The sequence below is a fragment of the Somniosus microcephalus genome, chromosome 6 (genome assembly GCF_052327205.1).
Source record: "Somniosus microcephalus isolate GS21.2 chromosome 6, FLI_Smic_1.0, whole genome shotgun sequence".
Taxonomy (NCBI): Eukaryota; Metazoa; Chordata; class Chondrichthyes; order Squaliformes; family Somniosidae; genus Somniosus; species Somniosus microcephalus.
This window is the reverse complement of record NC_140992.1, coordinates 247,772,636-247,790,815: the sequence shown is the minus strand read 5'-3', so window position 1 is coordinate 247,790,815 and position 18,180 is coordinate 247,772,636. Positions and strand designations below refer to the sequence as shown.

General features: G+C 43.5%; 1 protein-coding gene across 1 annotated transcript in view; it reads left to right on the top strand.

Annotated features, from left to right (window-relative positions):
• Nucleotides 1-7,558: 7,558 nt before the first annotated feature.
• The window catches only part of pmfbp1 (polyamine modulated factor 1 binding protein 1), an 840,874-nt gene continuing 830,252 nt past the window's right edge, over nucleotides 7,559-18,180 (top strand). The window contains 1 exon segment of the mRNA XM_085991731.1: nucleotides 7,559-7,787. Within this exon segment, the coding sequence (XP_085847857.1) occupies nucleotides 7,688-7,787 (100 nt within the window). The 5' untranslated portion in view covers nucleotides 7,559-7,687.

Genomic DNA, 18,180 nt, shown 5'->3' with positions numbered 1-18,180 from the left:
AGGGGACTGCCTTGAGGAAAGGTGTCAGCGGCAAAGATGGAGCTTTATTCAACTGGCATATCTCTTTAAGGCCTTAAATTGTACTTCCTGTGAGGAATTGCTCTAAATTGTACTCCCTGGTGACTCAACCGTGGCTAACAAGGGAAATTAGGGATAGCATAAGATCCAAGGAGAGGACATATAAATTGGCCAAAAAAAGCAGTAAACCTGAGGATTGGGAGCAGTTTAGGATTCAGCAAAGGAGGACAAAGGGATTAATTAAGAGGGGGAAAATAGAGTATGAGAGTAAGCTTGCAGGGAACATAAAAACTGACTAAAAGCTTTTATACATATGTGAAGAGAAAAAGATTAGTGAAGTCAAGCGTAGGTCCCTTGCAGTCAGAATCAGGGGAATTTATAATGGGGAACAAAGCTATGGCAGACCAATTAAATACATACTTTGGTTCTGTCTTCACAAAGGAGGACACAAATAACCTCCCAGAGATGTCGGGGAACATAGGGTCTAATGAGAGGGAGGAACTGAAAGAAATCAGTATTTGTAGGGAAATGATGTTAGGGAAATTGACGGGATTGAAGGCCGATAAATCCCCAGGGCCTGATAATCTACATCCTGGGGTACTTAAGGAAGTGGCCCTAGAAATAGTAGATGCATTGCTGGTCATCTTCCAAAATTCAATAGACTCTGGAACAGTTCCCATGGATTGGAGGGTAGCTAATGTTACCCCACTATTCAAAAAAGGTGGTAGAGAGAAAACGGGGAATTATAGACCGGTAAGCCTGACATCGGTAGTGGGGAAAATGCTAGAGTTCATTATAAACGATGTAATAGCAGAGCACTTGGAAAACAGTGACAGGATCGGACAAAGTCAACATGGATTTACAAAAGGTAAATCATGCTTGACTAATCTACTGGAATTTTTTGAGGATGTAACTGGTAGAATAGATAAGGGAGAACCGGTGGATGTGGTGTACTTGGACTTTCAGAAGGCTTTCGATAAAGTCCCGCATAAGAGATTAGCATGTAAAGTTAAGGCACATGGGATTGGGGGCAAGGTACTGACTTGGATAAAGAACTGGTTGGCAGACAGGAAGCAAAGAGTTGGAATAAACGGCTCTTTTTCCGAGTGGCAGGCAGTGACTAGTGGGGTACCGCAGGGATCGGTTCTAGGACCCCAGCTATTCACAATATATATAAATGATCTAGACGAGGGAACTAGATGTAATATCTCCAAGTTTGCAGACGACACAAAGCTGGGTGGGCGTGTGTGCTGTGAGGAGGATGCCGAGAAACTCCAGTATGATTTGGACAGGTTGGGTGATTGGGCAGAAGCATGGCAGATGCAGTATCATGTGGATAAGTGCGAGGTTATCCACTTTGGTGGCAAAAACAGGAAGGCAGATTATTATCTGAATGGCAATAGATTGGGAGAAGGGGAAGTGCAACGAGATCTGGGCATCCTTGTGCACCGGTCGCTGAAGGTAAGCATGCAGGTGCAGCAGGCGGTTAAGAAGGCAAATGGTATGTTGGCCTTCGTAGCGAGAGGGTTCGAGTACAAGAACAAGGATGTCTTGCTGCAGTTGTACAGGGCCTTGGTGAGACCACACCTTGAGTATTGTGTGCAGTTTTGGTCGCCTTATCTGAGGAAGGATGTTCTTGCCATGGAGGGAGTGCAGCGAAGATTCACCAGACCGATACCTGGGATGGCAGGAATGACGTATGAGGAGAGATTGGGTCGATTGGGCTTATACTCGCTGGAGTTTAGAAGAATGAGAAGGGATCTCATTGAAACTTATAAAATTCTAACAGGACTGGACAGACTGGATGCAGGAAGGATGTTCCCGATGGCCGGGGAGTCCAGTACCAGGGGCCACAGTCTAAGGATAAGGGGTAAGCCATTTAGGACTGAAATGAGGAGGAACTTCTTCACCCAGAGAGAGGTGAACCTGTGGAATTCTCTACCACAGAAGGCAGTGGAGGCCAATTCATTAAATATATTCAAGAAGGAGTTGGATACATTTCTTAAGGCTAAAGGGATCAAGGGATATGGGGAGAAAGCAGGGACAGGGTACTGAATTTGGATGATCAGCCATGATCTCATTGAATGGCGGAGCAGGCTCGAGGGCCCGAATGGCCTACTCCTGCTCCTATCTTCTATGTTTCTATTTAGTTACTGTACATTCTAATGGACCATATAAGGTAACTTGATTGAGTTCTTTCATGAAGTAACGGAGAGTGTTGATGAGGGTAGTACGGATGATGTTGTACATATGGACTTTCAAAAGGCATTTGTTAAAGTACCATATAAAGACTTGTTAACAAAACTGAAGCCCATGGGATTAAAGGGGCAATGGCTGCATGGATATAAAATTGGCTAAGGGACAGAAAGCAGAGCGTAGTGGTGAACAATTTTTTTTTAGACTGGAGGGAAGTATACTGTGGTGTCCCACAAGGCTCGGTATTAGGACCACTGCTCTTTTTGATATATTAATGACCTGGACTTGGGTATACAGGACATCATTTCAAAGTTTGCACATGACATAAAACTTGGAAATGTAGTAAACAGTGAGCAGGATAGCAACAGACTTCAGGAGGACATAGATAGACTGGTGAAATGGGCAGACATACGGGAGATTAAATTTAATGCAGAGGAATGTGAAATGATTAATTTTAGTTGGAAGAATGAGGAGATGCAATATGAACTAAATGGTACAATTTTAAAGGGGGTGCAGGAACAGGGAGACCTTTGGGTGTATGTACACAAATCTTTGAAGGTGGCAGGACAAGTTGAGTAGGCTGTTAAAAAGGCATACGGGATCCTTGGCTTTATAAATAGAGGTATAGAGTAGAAAAGCAAGGAAGTTATGCTAAACCTTTATAAAACACTGGTTAGGCCTCAGCTGGAGTATTGTGTTCAATTCTGGGCACCTCCCTTTAGGAAGGATGTCGAGGCCTCAGAGAGGGTGCAGAGGAGATTTGCTAGAATGGTACCAGGGATGCGGGACTTCAGTTGTGTGGGGAGGCTAGAGAATTTGAGGTTGTTCTACCTTAGGGCAGAGAAAGTTAAGGGGAGACTTGATAGAGGTGTTCAGAATCATGAAGGGTGTTGATGGAGTAAATAAGGAGAAACTGTTTCCAGTGGCAGAAGGGTCGGTGACCAGGGGACACAGATTTAAGGTAATTGGCAAAAGAACGAGGGGCAACATGAGGGAAACAATGTTTACTCAGGGAGTTGTTATGATCTGGAATGCACTGCCTGAAAAGTTGTGGAAGCAGAATCAATAGTAACTTTCAAAAGGGAATTGGATATATACAGTACTTGAAGGGAAAAAAAAGTCCGGGCTAAGAGGAAAGAGCAGAGGAGTGGGACTAATTGGATAGCTCTTTTAAAAAGCTGGAATCGGCATGATGGGCTGAATGACCTTCTTCTGTACTGTATATTCTATGATTCTGTTTGCAGCACAGAAGGAGGCCATTCAGCCCATCATGTCTGTGCCAGCTCTTTGTTAAAGCAATCCAAACCAAATCCTTTTGCCTTGAATATCTCTCAATGTCTCTTAACCTCTTCCACTTTCTATCGTATCACAGACCTTCCCTTTTATTCTTTCATCCCCTCCCCCCTTTCCCAGCCTCTTCACTTGCTTAAAAATCTGTTCCATTTCCTGCTTTTTTCCAGTTCTGATGAAAGGTCATCAACCTGAAACGTTAACTCTGTTTCTCTCTTCACAGATGCTGCCTGACCTGCTGAGTTTCTCCAGCATTTTCTGTTTTTATTTCAGATTTCCAGCATCTGCAGTATTTTCTTTTTGCCAAACCAAATTCAGAGAGAATGTTTCCAATGGCCGGGGAGCACAGAACCAGGGGCCACAGTCTAAAAATAGCGGGCAAATCATTTAAAACAGAGATGAGGAAGAATTTCTTCACTCAAAGAGTGGTGAGCCTGTGGAATTCCCTGCCACAGAGGGCTGTGAAGGCTAATTCAATAAATATTTTCAAGAGAGAATTGGATATATTTCTGAAGGCTAAGGGGATTAAGGGTTACGGAGAAAAGGCGGGGACGGGGTACTGAACTGGTAAGATCAGCCATGATCTCATTGAATGGCGGAGCAGGCTCGAAGGGCCGAATGGCCTACTCCTGTTCCTATCTCTATGTATCTATGTATCTATGTATCTACTGCCCTGCTCTTTTGCCACAGCTCTGTTGTTTCTTCTGGTTCCAATTTATCCAATTTTCTCTTCAAAGAGGCAATGGTGCCTGCTTCAACCACTTGTGGTGGCAAAGCATTTCATGCTCCAGTAATCCTCTGCATAAAGAAAATGCTGTTAACCTCTCTCCTCACTCCCTTACTGATAAACTTAAATTGATGATCCCTCCTCACTGACTTCCCAACTAGAGGAAATAGTTTTTCCCTACTTATGCTATCAATACCCTGCATAATTTAAAAACAATTTTGATGAAATCGCCTCTTAGCCTTCTGTGCTCCAATGTCTATAGTCCTAGGGGGAAAAATTGGGTTGCTTTGTGCCTCCCGTTAGCGCCCCTGGGGTGCAAAGTCTCTAGCGCCTGGGCACGCGCCACTAACGCCTCCTGCGAAATTCAGCGGGAGGTTAGCGGTGGCAGTTGCCAGAAGCGCCCCGCGGTGCTGCGCCTCCAGCGATGACATCATCACCGTGCACAGCGCCCCGCTCGCAAACTTTGGTCGTGCCCCCTGACCTATTACTGGATGATATGTCCGACAGGGTCAGGGTGGCGTTTTTACAGCCGCAGTGGCACAAATTAAAGGGCAGGTGCCAGGCAGCCATTTTTTTTGGCCGCCTGCCAGCACCTGCCTCCTTCTGTTTTTTTATGTGGGGTGCTGGCGGCGATCGGTTTTCCTGGTGCCCCACTCCCTGGTGGTCCAGCAGGGCCCCGGTACGTACAGCACTTGGCCCCTCCCCTTTAATCAGGGGAGGGAGGCCTGCAATAATGCGGCGCTACGTGTTGCGCGCGTGGCGCTAATGCACATAGCGCCGCGATAGTCAATGGTAACGCCCCAAGAAGGAGGGGGAGCACTTCCAGTAGTACCCCGCCTCCTGCTTCCACTGAATTTACGGCACAGGGGCACTAACTTTTTCGGGGCACTAAAAGTAGCACCCCGAAGGGGGCGCCACAGAATTTTCCCCCCATAGTATCTCAGGATTATCCTCCAAATGATAGTTTACCATCTCTGGCATCATCCTGGTGAATTTATCTATCCCCATAGCTTTAACACCTTTTATATAATGCGATGTCCAAAATTGCACCCTTTACTGCAACTAACCAAAGTAAAACGTCCCAAGGCACTTCACAGGAGCGTCATCAAACAAAATTTGACACCAAGTTACATAAGGAGATAGTGGCCAAAGGCTTGGTCAAATAGATAGATAGATAGGAGCATCTTAAAGGAGGACACAGAGGTAGAGAGGCAGAGAGGTTTAGGGAGGGAATCCTAGCTTAGGACCTAAGCAGCTGAAGGCATAGCTGCCAATGGTGGAACAATGAAAATCGGGTTGCAAAGAGGACAGAATTGTAGGAGCACAGAGATCTTGGAGGGTTTATGTCAGCTGTAGCTCAGTTGGTAACATCCTTGCCTCTGGGTCAGAAGGTTGTGGGTTCAAGTCCCACTCTGGAGGCTTGAGCACAATAATCTAGGTTGACACTCCAATGCAGTACTGAGGGAGTGCTGCACTGTCGGAGGTGGCGTCTTTCAGATGAGACGTTAAACTGAGGCCCCATTTGCTCTCTCAGGTGGACGTAAAAGATCCTATGGTGCTATTTTGAAGTAGGGCAGGGGATTTATCCCTGGTGTCCTAAAAACAGATTAAGTGGCCATTATCACATTGCTGTTTGTGGGATCTTGCTGTGCACAAATTGGCTGCTACGTTTCCTGCATTATAACCATGACTACGCTTCAAAAAAAATGTACTTCATTGTCTATAAAGTGCTTTGGGATGTCCGGTGGTCGAGAAAGGTGCTATACAAATGTTGTCTTTCTTTTTAGGCTTGTAGGGCTGGAGGAGGTTACAGAGATAGGGAGGGGTGAGGCTATGGAGGGATTTGAAAACAAGGATGAAAATTTTAAAATTGAGGCATTGCCAAACCGGGAGTCAATGTAGGTAAGTGAATACAGTGGTGATGGGTGAACGGGCTTGGTTCGCGCTAGGAAATAGGCAGCAGAGTTTTGGTTGAGCTCGATTTTACAGAGGGTGGAAGATGGCAGAGCAATCTCCCATTATTGAACCCAGATAATTTTCATCTTTGGGCTCCTCTCAATCACAGTATCAGAACTTTTGGGCAAAACCCTTCTATTTAGACGCTCCTTAAAACCTACCTATTTGACCAAGCTTTTGGTCATTGGTCCTAATATCTCTTTATGTCGCTCGGTGTCAAATTTTAACATTCCTGCGAAGCGCCCTGGGATGTTTTACTATGTTAAAGGCACTATACAAATGCAAGAAGTTCTTGTTGTTGTATGACCCATGAAGAACCAGCAAGATCCTGCAGAAACAGTCCCCAAACACTTCAACTAGAATTGTTCACTGCATTTTACATTCACACGCATCAACTCAGAAACATTACCCCAGGGCATCACCAGTTTGAAGACAATTCACTGGGTGATCCACTGAGTTCTGGTGAGCAGGGGCAGGTGGAAGTGGAAGAGGAGGGACAGGAGAGCAAAGTCATCTTCGCCCACAGCTGGTGAGGCCAGAAATTCCATACTATGTGTTCAGCCTTTCGCAGAGAAGCAGCGGGTTTGTCCAGTGTTGTGGCCAACATTCTTTCCTCAGCCACCACCACCAAAAAGAGTACCTGATCATGCATTTAATTTCTGTGTGTTGGATGTTGCTGTATGCAAATTAAAGTGTTGCCACTGCCTATAAAAAATTTCCAGAACTAATTGGCGTAAAGCACTTTGAGCTGTTTCTCAGAGATATAATAAAGTACTGTATCCATGAAAGTCTTTTACATATAGAATCATAGAATGATACAGTACAGAAGGAGGCCATTCAGCCCATTGTGCCTGTGCCGGCCCATTGGTGGAGCTATCCAATTAATTTCACTCCCTTACTCTTTCCCCATAGCCCTGTAAAAAATTTTTTGTAAATAATTAATTAATAAAGAAAACATAAACAGAAGGATCAAATGTTCCTTTGCCTATTAAATCGACAAGCAACTGGTTACAATGAAGTGATCCAACTCGACAACTGCCCCTTGCTTTGGCGTCCCTCCAGCTTCTCCTCCCCTTCAAACTGCCAGGTGATGAAAGACGCTTTCCCTGGACAGACTTGTCCCAATTGTCCCGCCTCTCCTTCAAGATGATTGGACGTCTCCTTTCGAATGACGCGGCAATTGCGGCTCCTGATTCGGCTGAAGAGATGCCAATCTATTTACGCCCCCCCCTCACGTCAGCGGGAGTTCGGCGGTCTCTGTGGTTTCAGCGGCAGCCAATAGCGAGCCTCGAAATGGCGTCGACAGGTTGCAGAGGCAAACACAAATCGCAGTTTGAGTGGGGGAGGCTGTGATTGAGTTAGTGCTTGCAACAGGGCAGAAGGGTCATCACTATAAATGTTCCATTAAAACTCTTTCCCTCCCTCAGTTTTGGGATTTCGGCATTGTTGTTTTACACTTCCACCCAGATTGTGTCGGTGTGTCCCAGCCCGGGGGGGAGTATGAGTGTGGATGGACGGTGGGAGAGGGGTGAGGAGGAGGCGGGAGTTGGAGAAGGCCGCGGCGGGAGACCTGGAGAATCGACTGCACTGGCTGAGACAGGTGAGTCATGAATAAAGGTGACAAAGCACACAGAAAAAGTAAAACGTTGTTTACATATAAATCATTGCACTATTAGTAAGAAATTAATTTTCCGATTATGGTAAATATTTTCATTAAGTTAACAGTTTTGTTTGGAAAGCGAAGTATTTTCCACTTGTGAAATAAACAGCATCTTTTCTTCCAAAACAATTCTGTAAATATTTAATGATTATATCAACAAAGCTACGAATATCTTTTAACTAGTACTATTTCTTAGAATAAACTCGCCAATTAAAAAAACCAAGTTACCTTGTTTCATAAAGCCTTCATTACTTGATGCTATACATTTACACAGTGTTCTTGTTTCTTGGCGAGTGATATCTTTGCAACTACAGTACGTTGAGTGGACCTGCTGCATGACAATGGTAGAGACATGAAGACTTCAAAAAATGTTTTCTGTACAGTACACATTGTGTAACAAATGGTTAGGAGTGATATTTATAATACCTGTCCAATGCATGGTACTTAAACTGTTAGGATCTTTGTGCGCACAATTATTTTATGACGTGAGTTCCTCATCTTGGAGGTGCCAACGCAGGCAAGGAAAAACGGTTGTTGGACATTTTCAGGGATCTTCTTGTGCTTGGCTTGACTAATATTGACTAAGGCCTGGGAGAAGTCGGGTCAGACTATAATTTTATCTTTAGTTCTTCTCCTAAAATGTTTGAACATTGCTCTGTGTTTTACTCATCACCTTAATCAAATTACAGCCTTGTAATTCTCTGTCTATATTCATTATGCTATAGTTTTTCAATAAGGCACAACAAAGATTTCAGTAGCTAATGATTCTCAAGTATATTTTAGCCTGGATTGTTGGTAGTTTATTCTGAAATATAGTGTATATATTTTATTTTTGCTGTTTGTGATTTCATATTTTTATGGCTATTCTATTTTAAGGCATGCTGCAACTGTCAAGATATACCTGCGTATAATCATAATTACGAGGCAATGTCGAATGCACCTTGACATGAACAGGTTCTTTTGTCTTAGAAATATTTAGGTGACTGCAGATATAAATATTACAGTGGAAATAAAAATGCTGTGAAATGACAAGTACATTTATTTGGACGATAGCAAAATACTGCGGATGTTGGAAATCCGAAATAACAACAGAAAATGCTGGAAAAACTCAGCAGGTCAGGCAACATCCGTGGAGAGAAATTTGAGTTGACGTTTCGGGTCGAACCCTTCTTCAAACAAACACTTTCAGTAAAGTTTTGATACTGCAGTATCATGTAACCAATTTCAATTTTGTGCTCTGGAGATGGTGAACTACAAATAGCATTCATTCATTCATGAGGTTACCACGATGAAACTGTAGTCAGAAAAATGATTGTGGCTGCTAAGTAGCAGAGATTAAGAACATAAAACACAGAAATAAGGGAGCAGCAGTAACTGAGTGTATGCCTCCAAGTTCACCAGAATGCCCAGAGTTCGAATTGGCTTTTCTGCAAGAGTGGATGTTGGGCGAGGACAGAGAAAACTCAATTAGCTTCTATTTCAAAACCTTTTTTGTTTTACTGCACCCTGGTCTATTTTGGTGCCATTTCAGCCAACCTGGGTGTGTGAATGACGAGGATATCTCCAGTGCAAACATCAGGAAACTATCTGACGACTGCTACAGCAGGAAGTATAATTAACATATTTTGGGAGAAAAGAACTGTATATTGTAACATTTTTCTAGAGATGGAAATCTGAACTCGCTACAGATTTAGCGTGTCAGTTGGTGCTCAGGTACAGTAGAAGTGCTCTCTCTGACCTTCCAGTGCTATTACTGTATATTGGCCCAGCTTATACAGTGGGAGTTCCAGTCATAAAATGCATCATTCGTTTCCACTTGTTAATGCTTATTTCTGCTCTTGCAGTTTGCTCATCCAAGTTTGATTTCAGCGTCTGAAGGTATTGACCTTCAAAACTACTTTCGTACAAAAGCATCCACATTGCAAATAATAGATAGGAATGATTTTCCACCAATTCCACCAATGCAGATCTTATGTTAGATAAGGGACCAAAATGAGTTTGCACACTTCACTGATTCACCACACAAGTTTCATGTGACAACTGTAAGATGTTTAAATTCACCCTTGTCCTTTAACCCATCCAACAGTTTCCAAAGTTCAAACCCGCCAAACAGACAACACAAAACCCAATGAATCTGTGGAAAAACATCTTTTTACTTAAAATCAGCAAGAGATTACAAGTAAGCATCCGACAGTTATGTAGCGTATAATAATTCCCAATTATACCCCCGCATACACAGCTATCCCTTTACTTTAAAATCAAGCGATAATAAGCCAACTCTACATAGGTATTAACGCCAGCGAGTGGTCAATTAATCAGTGACTAGGCGTATGATTTCTGGCAACTGACCAGATCGCCTGACTGCAGCAGCCCCGAGTGTCTTAAAACAGCATCTCTTATACCCTAAAAACCTGGGCAGGCTCCTCAATGAGTATGTTTCCCAAACTGTGACAAATGTTCGGTGGCAGTTTTCCTCTTATCAGTGGGCCCCAAGGCCTTTCACACCATTTGCCTGAAGATGTTCCTGTCTTTGTAACGCCCAACCGTTTGTTCCTGCTCAGGGTTTGTTGCTTCCTTATCTGATTAACAGCTTTCGTACAAAGTTCCCACAGGAACCAACCTCTCAGCCTCTCGCAGCCTGCTGGTGTATTAAATTTGGTCAACTTTTAAGTTTGGTCACGTTATAGCAAAATCTTACAGCAAATGGTTTATCTTTACACAGCATATTCACGTTTTGCTAATCTGACACACAGAAAAATAAAGTCTTGCCATCAACATTGATTTCAGTAAATCCTGACTGGTTAACATTTTTTTGAAGTAATGTGTGAAATCTAGCTCCTGTTGATGCTGAGGACATAAACTTTGGGGGGGAAATTGGTGATTCCAAAAGAAAACTGAGGTTGCTACTTTTATTTGTTGAGGTTGGAAAAGGAAGTTTGTTGTATATTTTTTGTCCCTCTCATTGCCAATTTTCTCACCTGTTCTAAAGTTGTTGATTTCATTCTGGTACCTTGTCCAACTGGTCATTATTCATATGTGAACCTATATAGTGAATTCCAAAATAACAACAGAAAATGCTGGAAAAACTCAGCAGGCCAGGCAACATCCATGGAGAGAGAAATAGAGTCAACGTTTCAGGTCGAAACCCTTCGTCAGGAATTCCAGCTGTGATAGTGGGGGGCAGCACAGCCAAGTGCCATCGTGCTTTTACCTAATGTATGCACACTCGAACTTTCAGCCAGATCACCGGATAGCATTTTAGTCTCCCCAAAGAACCTTTCACAGAAGCTGGCCAGATCAGCGAAAGCCATAACTGCTCTCTCATGCTCTCTTCAGCTTCATGCCCAACATATTGGCAAAATCCCCAGCAGAAGTGTTAATCCGACCTGCCGACCTTCTGGCCCCCATTCTGTGCCTCCATTCTGACCCAAATCAGGAATTTCACAGTGAAAGAAATGAATGCTGCTGCTGCTGAAGTGTGCTCATCTCCCAGAAAGAAAGACTTGCATTGCATTTATATAGCACTTTTCACAACCACCGGATGTCTCCGCCATTGAAGTACTTTTGGTATGTAGTCACTGTTGTAATGTGGGAAACGCGGCAGCCATTTTGTGCAGAGCAAGCAATGTGATAATGACCAGATAATCTGTTTTTAGTGATGTTGATTGAGTGATAAATACTAGCCAGTACACTAGGGATAACTCCCCTGCTCTTCTTCGAAATAGTGCCATGGGATCTTATACGTCCACCTGAGAGAGCAGACGGGGCCTCGGTTTAACGTCTCATCCAAAATATGGCACCTCTGACAGTGCAGCACTCCCTCAGCACTGCACTGGAGTGTCAGCCTAGATTTTATGTGCTCAAGTCCCTGGATTGGGACTTGAACCCACAACCTTCTGACTCCGAGGCGAGTGTGTTACCTACTGAGCCACAGCTAACACTGCTGAGTGCTGCCCACAGTTCCAACAATTGTTTTCTTACCTCCCCCATCCCCACCACCATGAGTTAATAACTCGATCTCCCATTACACCACCAAGGACTGTGATGCTTGAGCGACTGAACATGCTCCCATATCTCGCCCAGAGAAGTCCGGACCAGAAATGCTTTCCCAACAATTTTAGCTGCCTTCTCGAGGACCAAAACCCCAGACCCCTCAAATGAATGTGTTGTTTCTTCTCCCTCCCCTCGCACGCCCCCCAACCCATCCCTGGACATCTCCTAAAATGAATACCATTAAGATCTTGAATGGATCATCCGAGATCATCCTTTACAATTCCATTCAGCACATTATTGATGAAGATGTTAAGATGAGGGTGTTGGTGGACAGCCTTGCCTCACTCCCCTTTGAGAAGTTCAGCTACCCCTTTCAGCTACCGTTGTATTGATATTGGAGCTGGAGTACACATCCTGAATAAGATCCAAAATTTGGCCATGCACTCCCATGATTCCAGCTTCCTCATGATGGCAGCATAAGGAATTGGGTCGAGAGCTTTATGAAAGTTGATATAAACTTTGCAAGTGGGGGTTCCCTGAATCCTCTGCCATTCCATGATCTTGTATAAAGCCACAATGTGCCATACACTTTCTTTAAGCGAAATTAGCCTATTTCAGATTACTCGGCAAGCCTCCAAACTATACAATATGTGCTATGTAGACTCACGGGCAGCTTCAAGGCAAGCTGGCAGTTCCCACACTAATCTCTCAAGACCATTCTTTCTTCTTTTACACCTGCCAGTTGCCTAGAGTAGTCTTAAGGAATATGAGTACCATTTGCATTTACTGCCCTACCATTAGTTAGGTGATGCAGTCCATGTTCTTCCAGCAAACTGGTCCATTAAGGTCTTCTATATGCAACAGTTGCATATATCTCCCAGGAGAGGAATAGCAAGATCTGTGTTGAATACCATAAATCCTTTTTGGGCACTGACACTGGACACGTTCTGGTTATCCACTGAAATGGCAAATTTATGATGTGAAATCTTGTGCAGAATTCAATGTCGTAATTGTCATCCCGTCCACTGGCTGGTCAACTTGCTGGTAAGAATGTCTCTGCTTGATTTGTTCAAAAGAAAACTGGGACCCTGGTTCTGATTCCTTTTGAGTGAATTGTGATCCAGTTTCAAATTTGAATTATGTATTTAGAAAGCTAGCTGTAATATTTTTTCCTTGCTTCATCAGTAATCTTTTTGGCTTCAAGCTGATACCTTGCACATACTTGAGCTGTTACCAATGGGCAGAAATTTGCAATCTGAGACGTACCTCGGGAGTACGCCTCCGACCCGAAAAAAAAAAAAAAAAAAAAAAAAATAAATAAAATAAAAATACAAAAGTACCAGGTGGCTTCGGGTCCTGGGCCTCCAGGTGTAAGGCCCACTGATCCCAGGGACGCTGGCAGTTCGGAAGCATCCCTGGGATAGCGTGGGTCAGGCCAACCAATTAGAAAGCTTATGAGAAATCCTCAAATAAAGAAATAACAATTCTAAAAAATAAATATTCCCATGTTCAAAATTAATTTAAAAGTCCCTTTGATTTAAGCATCTAAAGTGTGGAGTCTCATTCCTTCAGGTTTTAATTATGCAGTAGTTGGCAATTAATTTTTTAAAAACTTTTTCTTTGTCTCTTTTATCTCTCTCTCTCAATCCCATCTTTCTTTCCCTCTCATTTTGCTTTCTGTACATGATTTGGCGTTGAATTTAATATTCTAACTTACACTTCCTGGTTCAGACTCTGCATCTCTCAGTAAGGATTCTTCAATCTGATTGGTTGAGGAGACACACAGTTGCTTGCTCTGTTCACACAAGCCCCAGATCCCCTGTAGAGGGCATCGCACTGTTTTGACTCTCTAATTACCGCAAGTCGCAGTGCAAAAGCACTGTGGGCAAGTGTAAGTGTAATGAATATAAGAACATAAGATGCAGGAGTAGGTCATTTGGCCGCTTGAGCCTGCTCTGCCATTTAATAAGATCATGGCTGATCTGATCTTGGCCTCAACTCCACTTCCCTACCCTTGACTCCACCTTAAATATATTCAAAGACCCAGCCTCCACAGCTCTCTGGAGAAGAGAATTCCAAAGATTCACGACCCCCAGAGAAGAAATTCCTCCTCATTTCCGTTTTAAATGGGTGCCCCCTTATTCTGAAATTATGCACCCTAGTTCTGGATTCCCCCACGAGGGGAAACATCCTCTCTGCATCTACCCTATCAAGCCCCTTCAGAATCTTATATGTTTCAATAAGATCCCTTCTCATTCTTCTAAACTCCAATGAGTATAGGCCGAACCTGCTCAACTTTTCTTCTAAGACAACCCCTTCAGCTCCGGAATCAACCTCGTAAACCTTCTCTGAACTGCCTCCAATGCAAGTATATCCTTCTTTAAATAAGGAGACCAAAACTGTACGCAGTACTCCAGGTGTGGTCTCACCAACGCCCTGTATAGTTGTAACAGGACTTCCCTACTTTTATATTCCATGCCCTTTGCAAAAAAGGCCAACACTCCATTTGCCTTCCTAATTACTTCTTGTACCTGCATGCTAACTTTTTGTGATTTATGTACAAGGACCCCCAGATCCCTCTGTACCTCAGCATTTTGTAATCTCTCCCCATTTAAAATTATTTTTTTCGTACCAAAATGGATAACCTCGCATTTTCCCACATTAAACTCCATCTGCCAGATTTTTGCCCACTCACTTAGCCTATCTATATCCCTTTGGAGATTCTTTGTGTTCTCCACACAATTTGCTTTCCCACCTATTTTTGTATCATCAGCAAATTTGGCTACATTACATTCGGTCCCTTCATCCAAGTCGTTAATATAGATTGTAAATAGTTGAGGCCCCAGCATGGATCCCTGCAGCACCCCACTAGTTACAGTTTGCCAACCTGAAAATGACCCATTTATACCGACCCTGTTTTCTGGTCGTTAGCCAATCCTCTATCCAAGCTAATATATCACCCCTAACCCCGTGAGCTCTTATCTTGTGTAGTAACCTTTTATGTGGCCCCTTATCGAATGCCTTCTGGAAATCCAAATACACGACATCTACTGGTTCCCCTTTATCCACCCTGCTCATTACATCCTCAAAGAATTCCAGCAAATTTGTCAAACATGATTTCCCTTTCATAAAACCATGCTGACTCTGCTTGATTATAGTATGATTTTCTAAATACCCTGCTACCACTTCCTTAATGATGGACTCCAGCATTTTCCTAATGACAGATGTTAGGCTAACTGGTCGATAGTTGCCTGCGTTCTGTCTCCCGCCTTTCTTAAATAGGGGCGTTACATTTGCGGTTTTCCAGTCTGCTGGGACACCTCCAGAATCCAGGGAATTTTGGTAGATTACAACCAATACATCCACTGGGCAGGATTTTCATTGGGCTGTGGAGGTGTGTGGGGGGTTAAAATCCCGAAATCGGGGGTCCCGAACCCAACCCGCCTCCATGCCAGTTTCAAAGGCGGGTACCCGCCCTGCACTGGGACCCGCCTCCCCAAGGCGGGAAGGGGATTAGTGCCAACGGGCAGTTTTTAGCTTAATCCCTATTTTTAATGTTGAAGTGTGGGATTCCCGACGGCTCCAAACCACGCCAAGTTAGAGGAGGCGGACCGTCGGGATGAAGGGCTTGGAGGGGTCGAGATGTCCGGTGTTCAGGTGAGTGATGGATGCATTAGTGCAAAGGTAAGTGTGTTTGGTGTGTGTAAAGTGTTTAAATAAGTTTTACATACCTTTACAGCCTTCCTTCCTTCAGGTCTCGGGAGTCCATCTCACCGGCACAGAAAGCAGAATAGCGGCGAGCTGTCAAAAATTGCAGCATTCAGCTTTCTGTTCCGGAGAGATCTCTAAGAGGAAGGAATTAACTTAGAATACAGATTGTCAGTGTTTGACAGCTTCAAACAGCTGTGAAACGATGATATTTCATCTGTCAACAGGTCCCGAAAGTTGTAGTCCCACTTCCTACCTGACTCCTCAATGAAAATCCAGCCCACTATCTCTGCAGCCACCTCTTTTAAAACTCTAGGATACAGGCCATCGGGTCATGGGGACTTGTCCACCTTTTAGTCCCGTTAGTTTGCCTAGTAATTTCTCTCTAGTGATAGTGATTGTTTTAAGTCCCCCCTTTCCCCCCCCCACCCCAATAGCCCCTTTGATTATCCATTATTGGGATGATTTTGGTGTCTTCTGCCGTGAAGACCGATACAAAATATTTGTTCAAAGTCTCCACCATTTCCCTGTTTCCCATTATTAATTCCCCAGACTCATCCTCTAGGGGACCAACATTTACTTTAGCTACTCTCTTCCTTTTTTTTATATACATGTAGAAGCTCTTACTGTCTTTTTTTTATATTTCTTGCTAGCTTACTCTCATAAGCTATCTTCTCTATCATTTTTTTAGTTGCCCTTTGCTGGTTTTTAAAAATTTCCCAATCCTCTGGCCTTTCACTATTCTTCGCAACATTGTATGCTTTTGTTTCCAGTTTAATACCATCCTTTGCTTCCTTAGTTAACCACGGATGGTTCATCCTTCTCTTGGAGCCTTTCTTTCTCACTGGAATATATCTTTGTTGAGAGTTATGAAATATCTCCTTAAATGTTTGCCACTGTTTTTCTACAGTCTTGCCCTGTAATATATTTTCCCAGTCCACTTTAACAAAGTCTGCCTTCATACCTTTGTAATTACCTTTGTTTAAGTTCAGGACACTAGTTTGAGACTGAACTTTCTCACCCTCAAACTGAATTTGAAATTCTACCATGCTATGACCACTCTTCCCAAGCGGATCCTTCACTTTGAGATCATTAATTAATCCAGCTTCGTTACACATTACCAGATCTAAAATAGCCTTCTCCCAACGTATTGTTCCAAGAAACCATCCCGCATATGCGCTAAGAACTCTTCCTCCAGTCTACCTTTGCCAATTTGCTTTGTCCAATCAATATGAAGATTAAAATCTCCCATGATTATAGCCTGTCTTCACAAAGGAGGACACAAATAACCTTCCAGAGATTTCGGGGAACATAGGGTCGAATGACAGGGAGGAATTGAATGAAATCAGTATTTGTAGGGAAATGGTGTTAGGGAAATTGACGGGATTGGAGGCCGATAAACCCCCAGGGCCTGATAATCTACATCCTAGGGTACTTAAGGAAGTGGCCCTAGAAATAGTAGATGCGTTGCTGGTCATCTTCCAAAATTCTATAGACTCTGGAATAGTTCCCATGGATTGGAGGGTAGCTAATGTAACCCCACTATTTAAAAAAGGTGGTAGAGAGAAAACGGGGGAATTATAGACCGGTAAGCCTGACGTCGGTAGTGGGGAAAATGCTAGAGTCCATTATAAAAGATGTAATAGCAGCGCACTTGGGAAAACAGTGACAGGATCGGACAAAGTCTACATGGATTTACAAAAGGTAAATCATGCTTGACTAATCTACTGGAATTTTTTGAGGATGTAACTGGTAGAATAGATAAGGGAGAACCAGTGGATGTGGTGTATTTGGACTTTCAGAAGGCTTTCGATAAGGTCCTGCATAAGAGATTGGCGTGCAAAGTTAAAGCACATGGGATTGGGGGTAAGGTACTGACTTGGATAGAGAACTGGTTGGCAGACGGGAAGCAAAGAGTTGGAATAAACGGGTCTTTTTCTGAGTGGCAGGCAGTGACTAGTGGGGTACCGCAGGGATCGGTGCTAGGACCCCAGCTATTCACAATATATATTAATGATCTAGACGAGGGGACTAGATGTAATATCTCCAAGTTTGCAGACGACACAAAGCTGGGTGGGCGTGTGTGCTGTGAGGAAGATGCAGACAAACCCCAGTATGATTTGGACAGGTTGGGTGATTGGGCAGATGTATGGCAGATGCAGTATCATGTGGATAAATGCGAGGTTATCCACTTTGGCAAAAACAGGAAGGCAGATTATTATCTGAACGGCAATAGATTGGGAAAAGGGGAAGTGCAACGAGACCTGGGTGTCCTTGTGCACCAGTCGCTGAAGGTAAGCATGCAGGTGCAGCAGGCGATTAAGACGACAAATGGTATGTTGGCCTTCATAGCGAGAGGATTCGAGTACAGGAGCAAGGATGTCTTGCTGCAGTTGTACAGGGCCTTGGTGAGACCACACCTTGAGTATTGTGTGCAGTTTTGGTTGCCTTTTCTGAGGAAGGATGTTCTTGCCATGGAGGGAATGCAGCGAAGATTCACCAAACTGATATTTGGGATGACGGGAATGACGTATGAAGAGAGATTGGGTCGATTAGGCTTATATTTGCTAGAGTTTAGAAGAATGAGAGGGGATCTCATTGAAACTTATAAAAATTCTAACAGGACTAGACA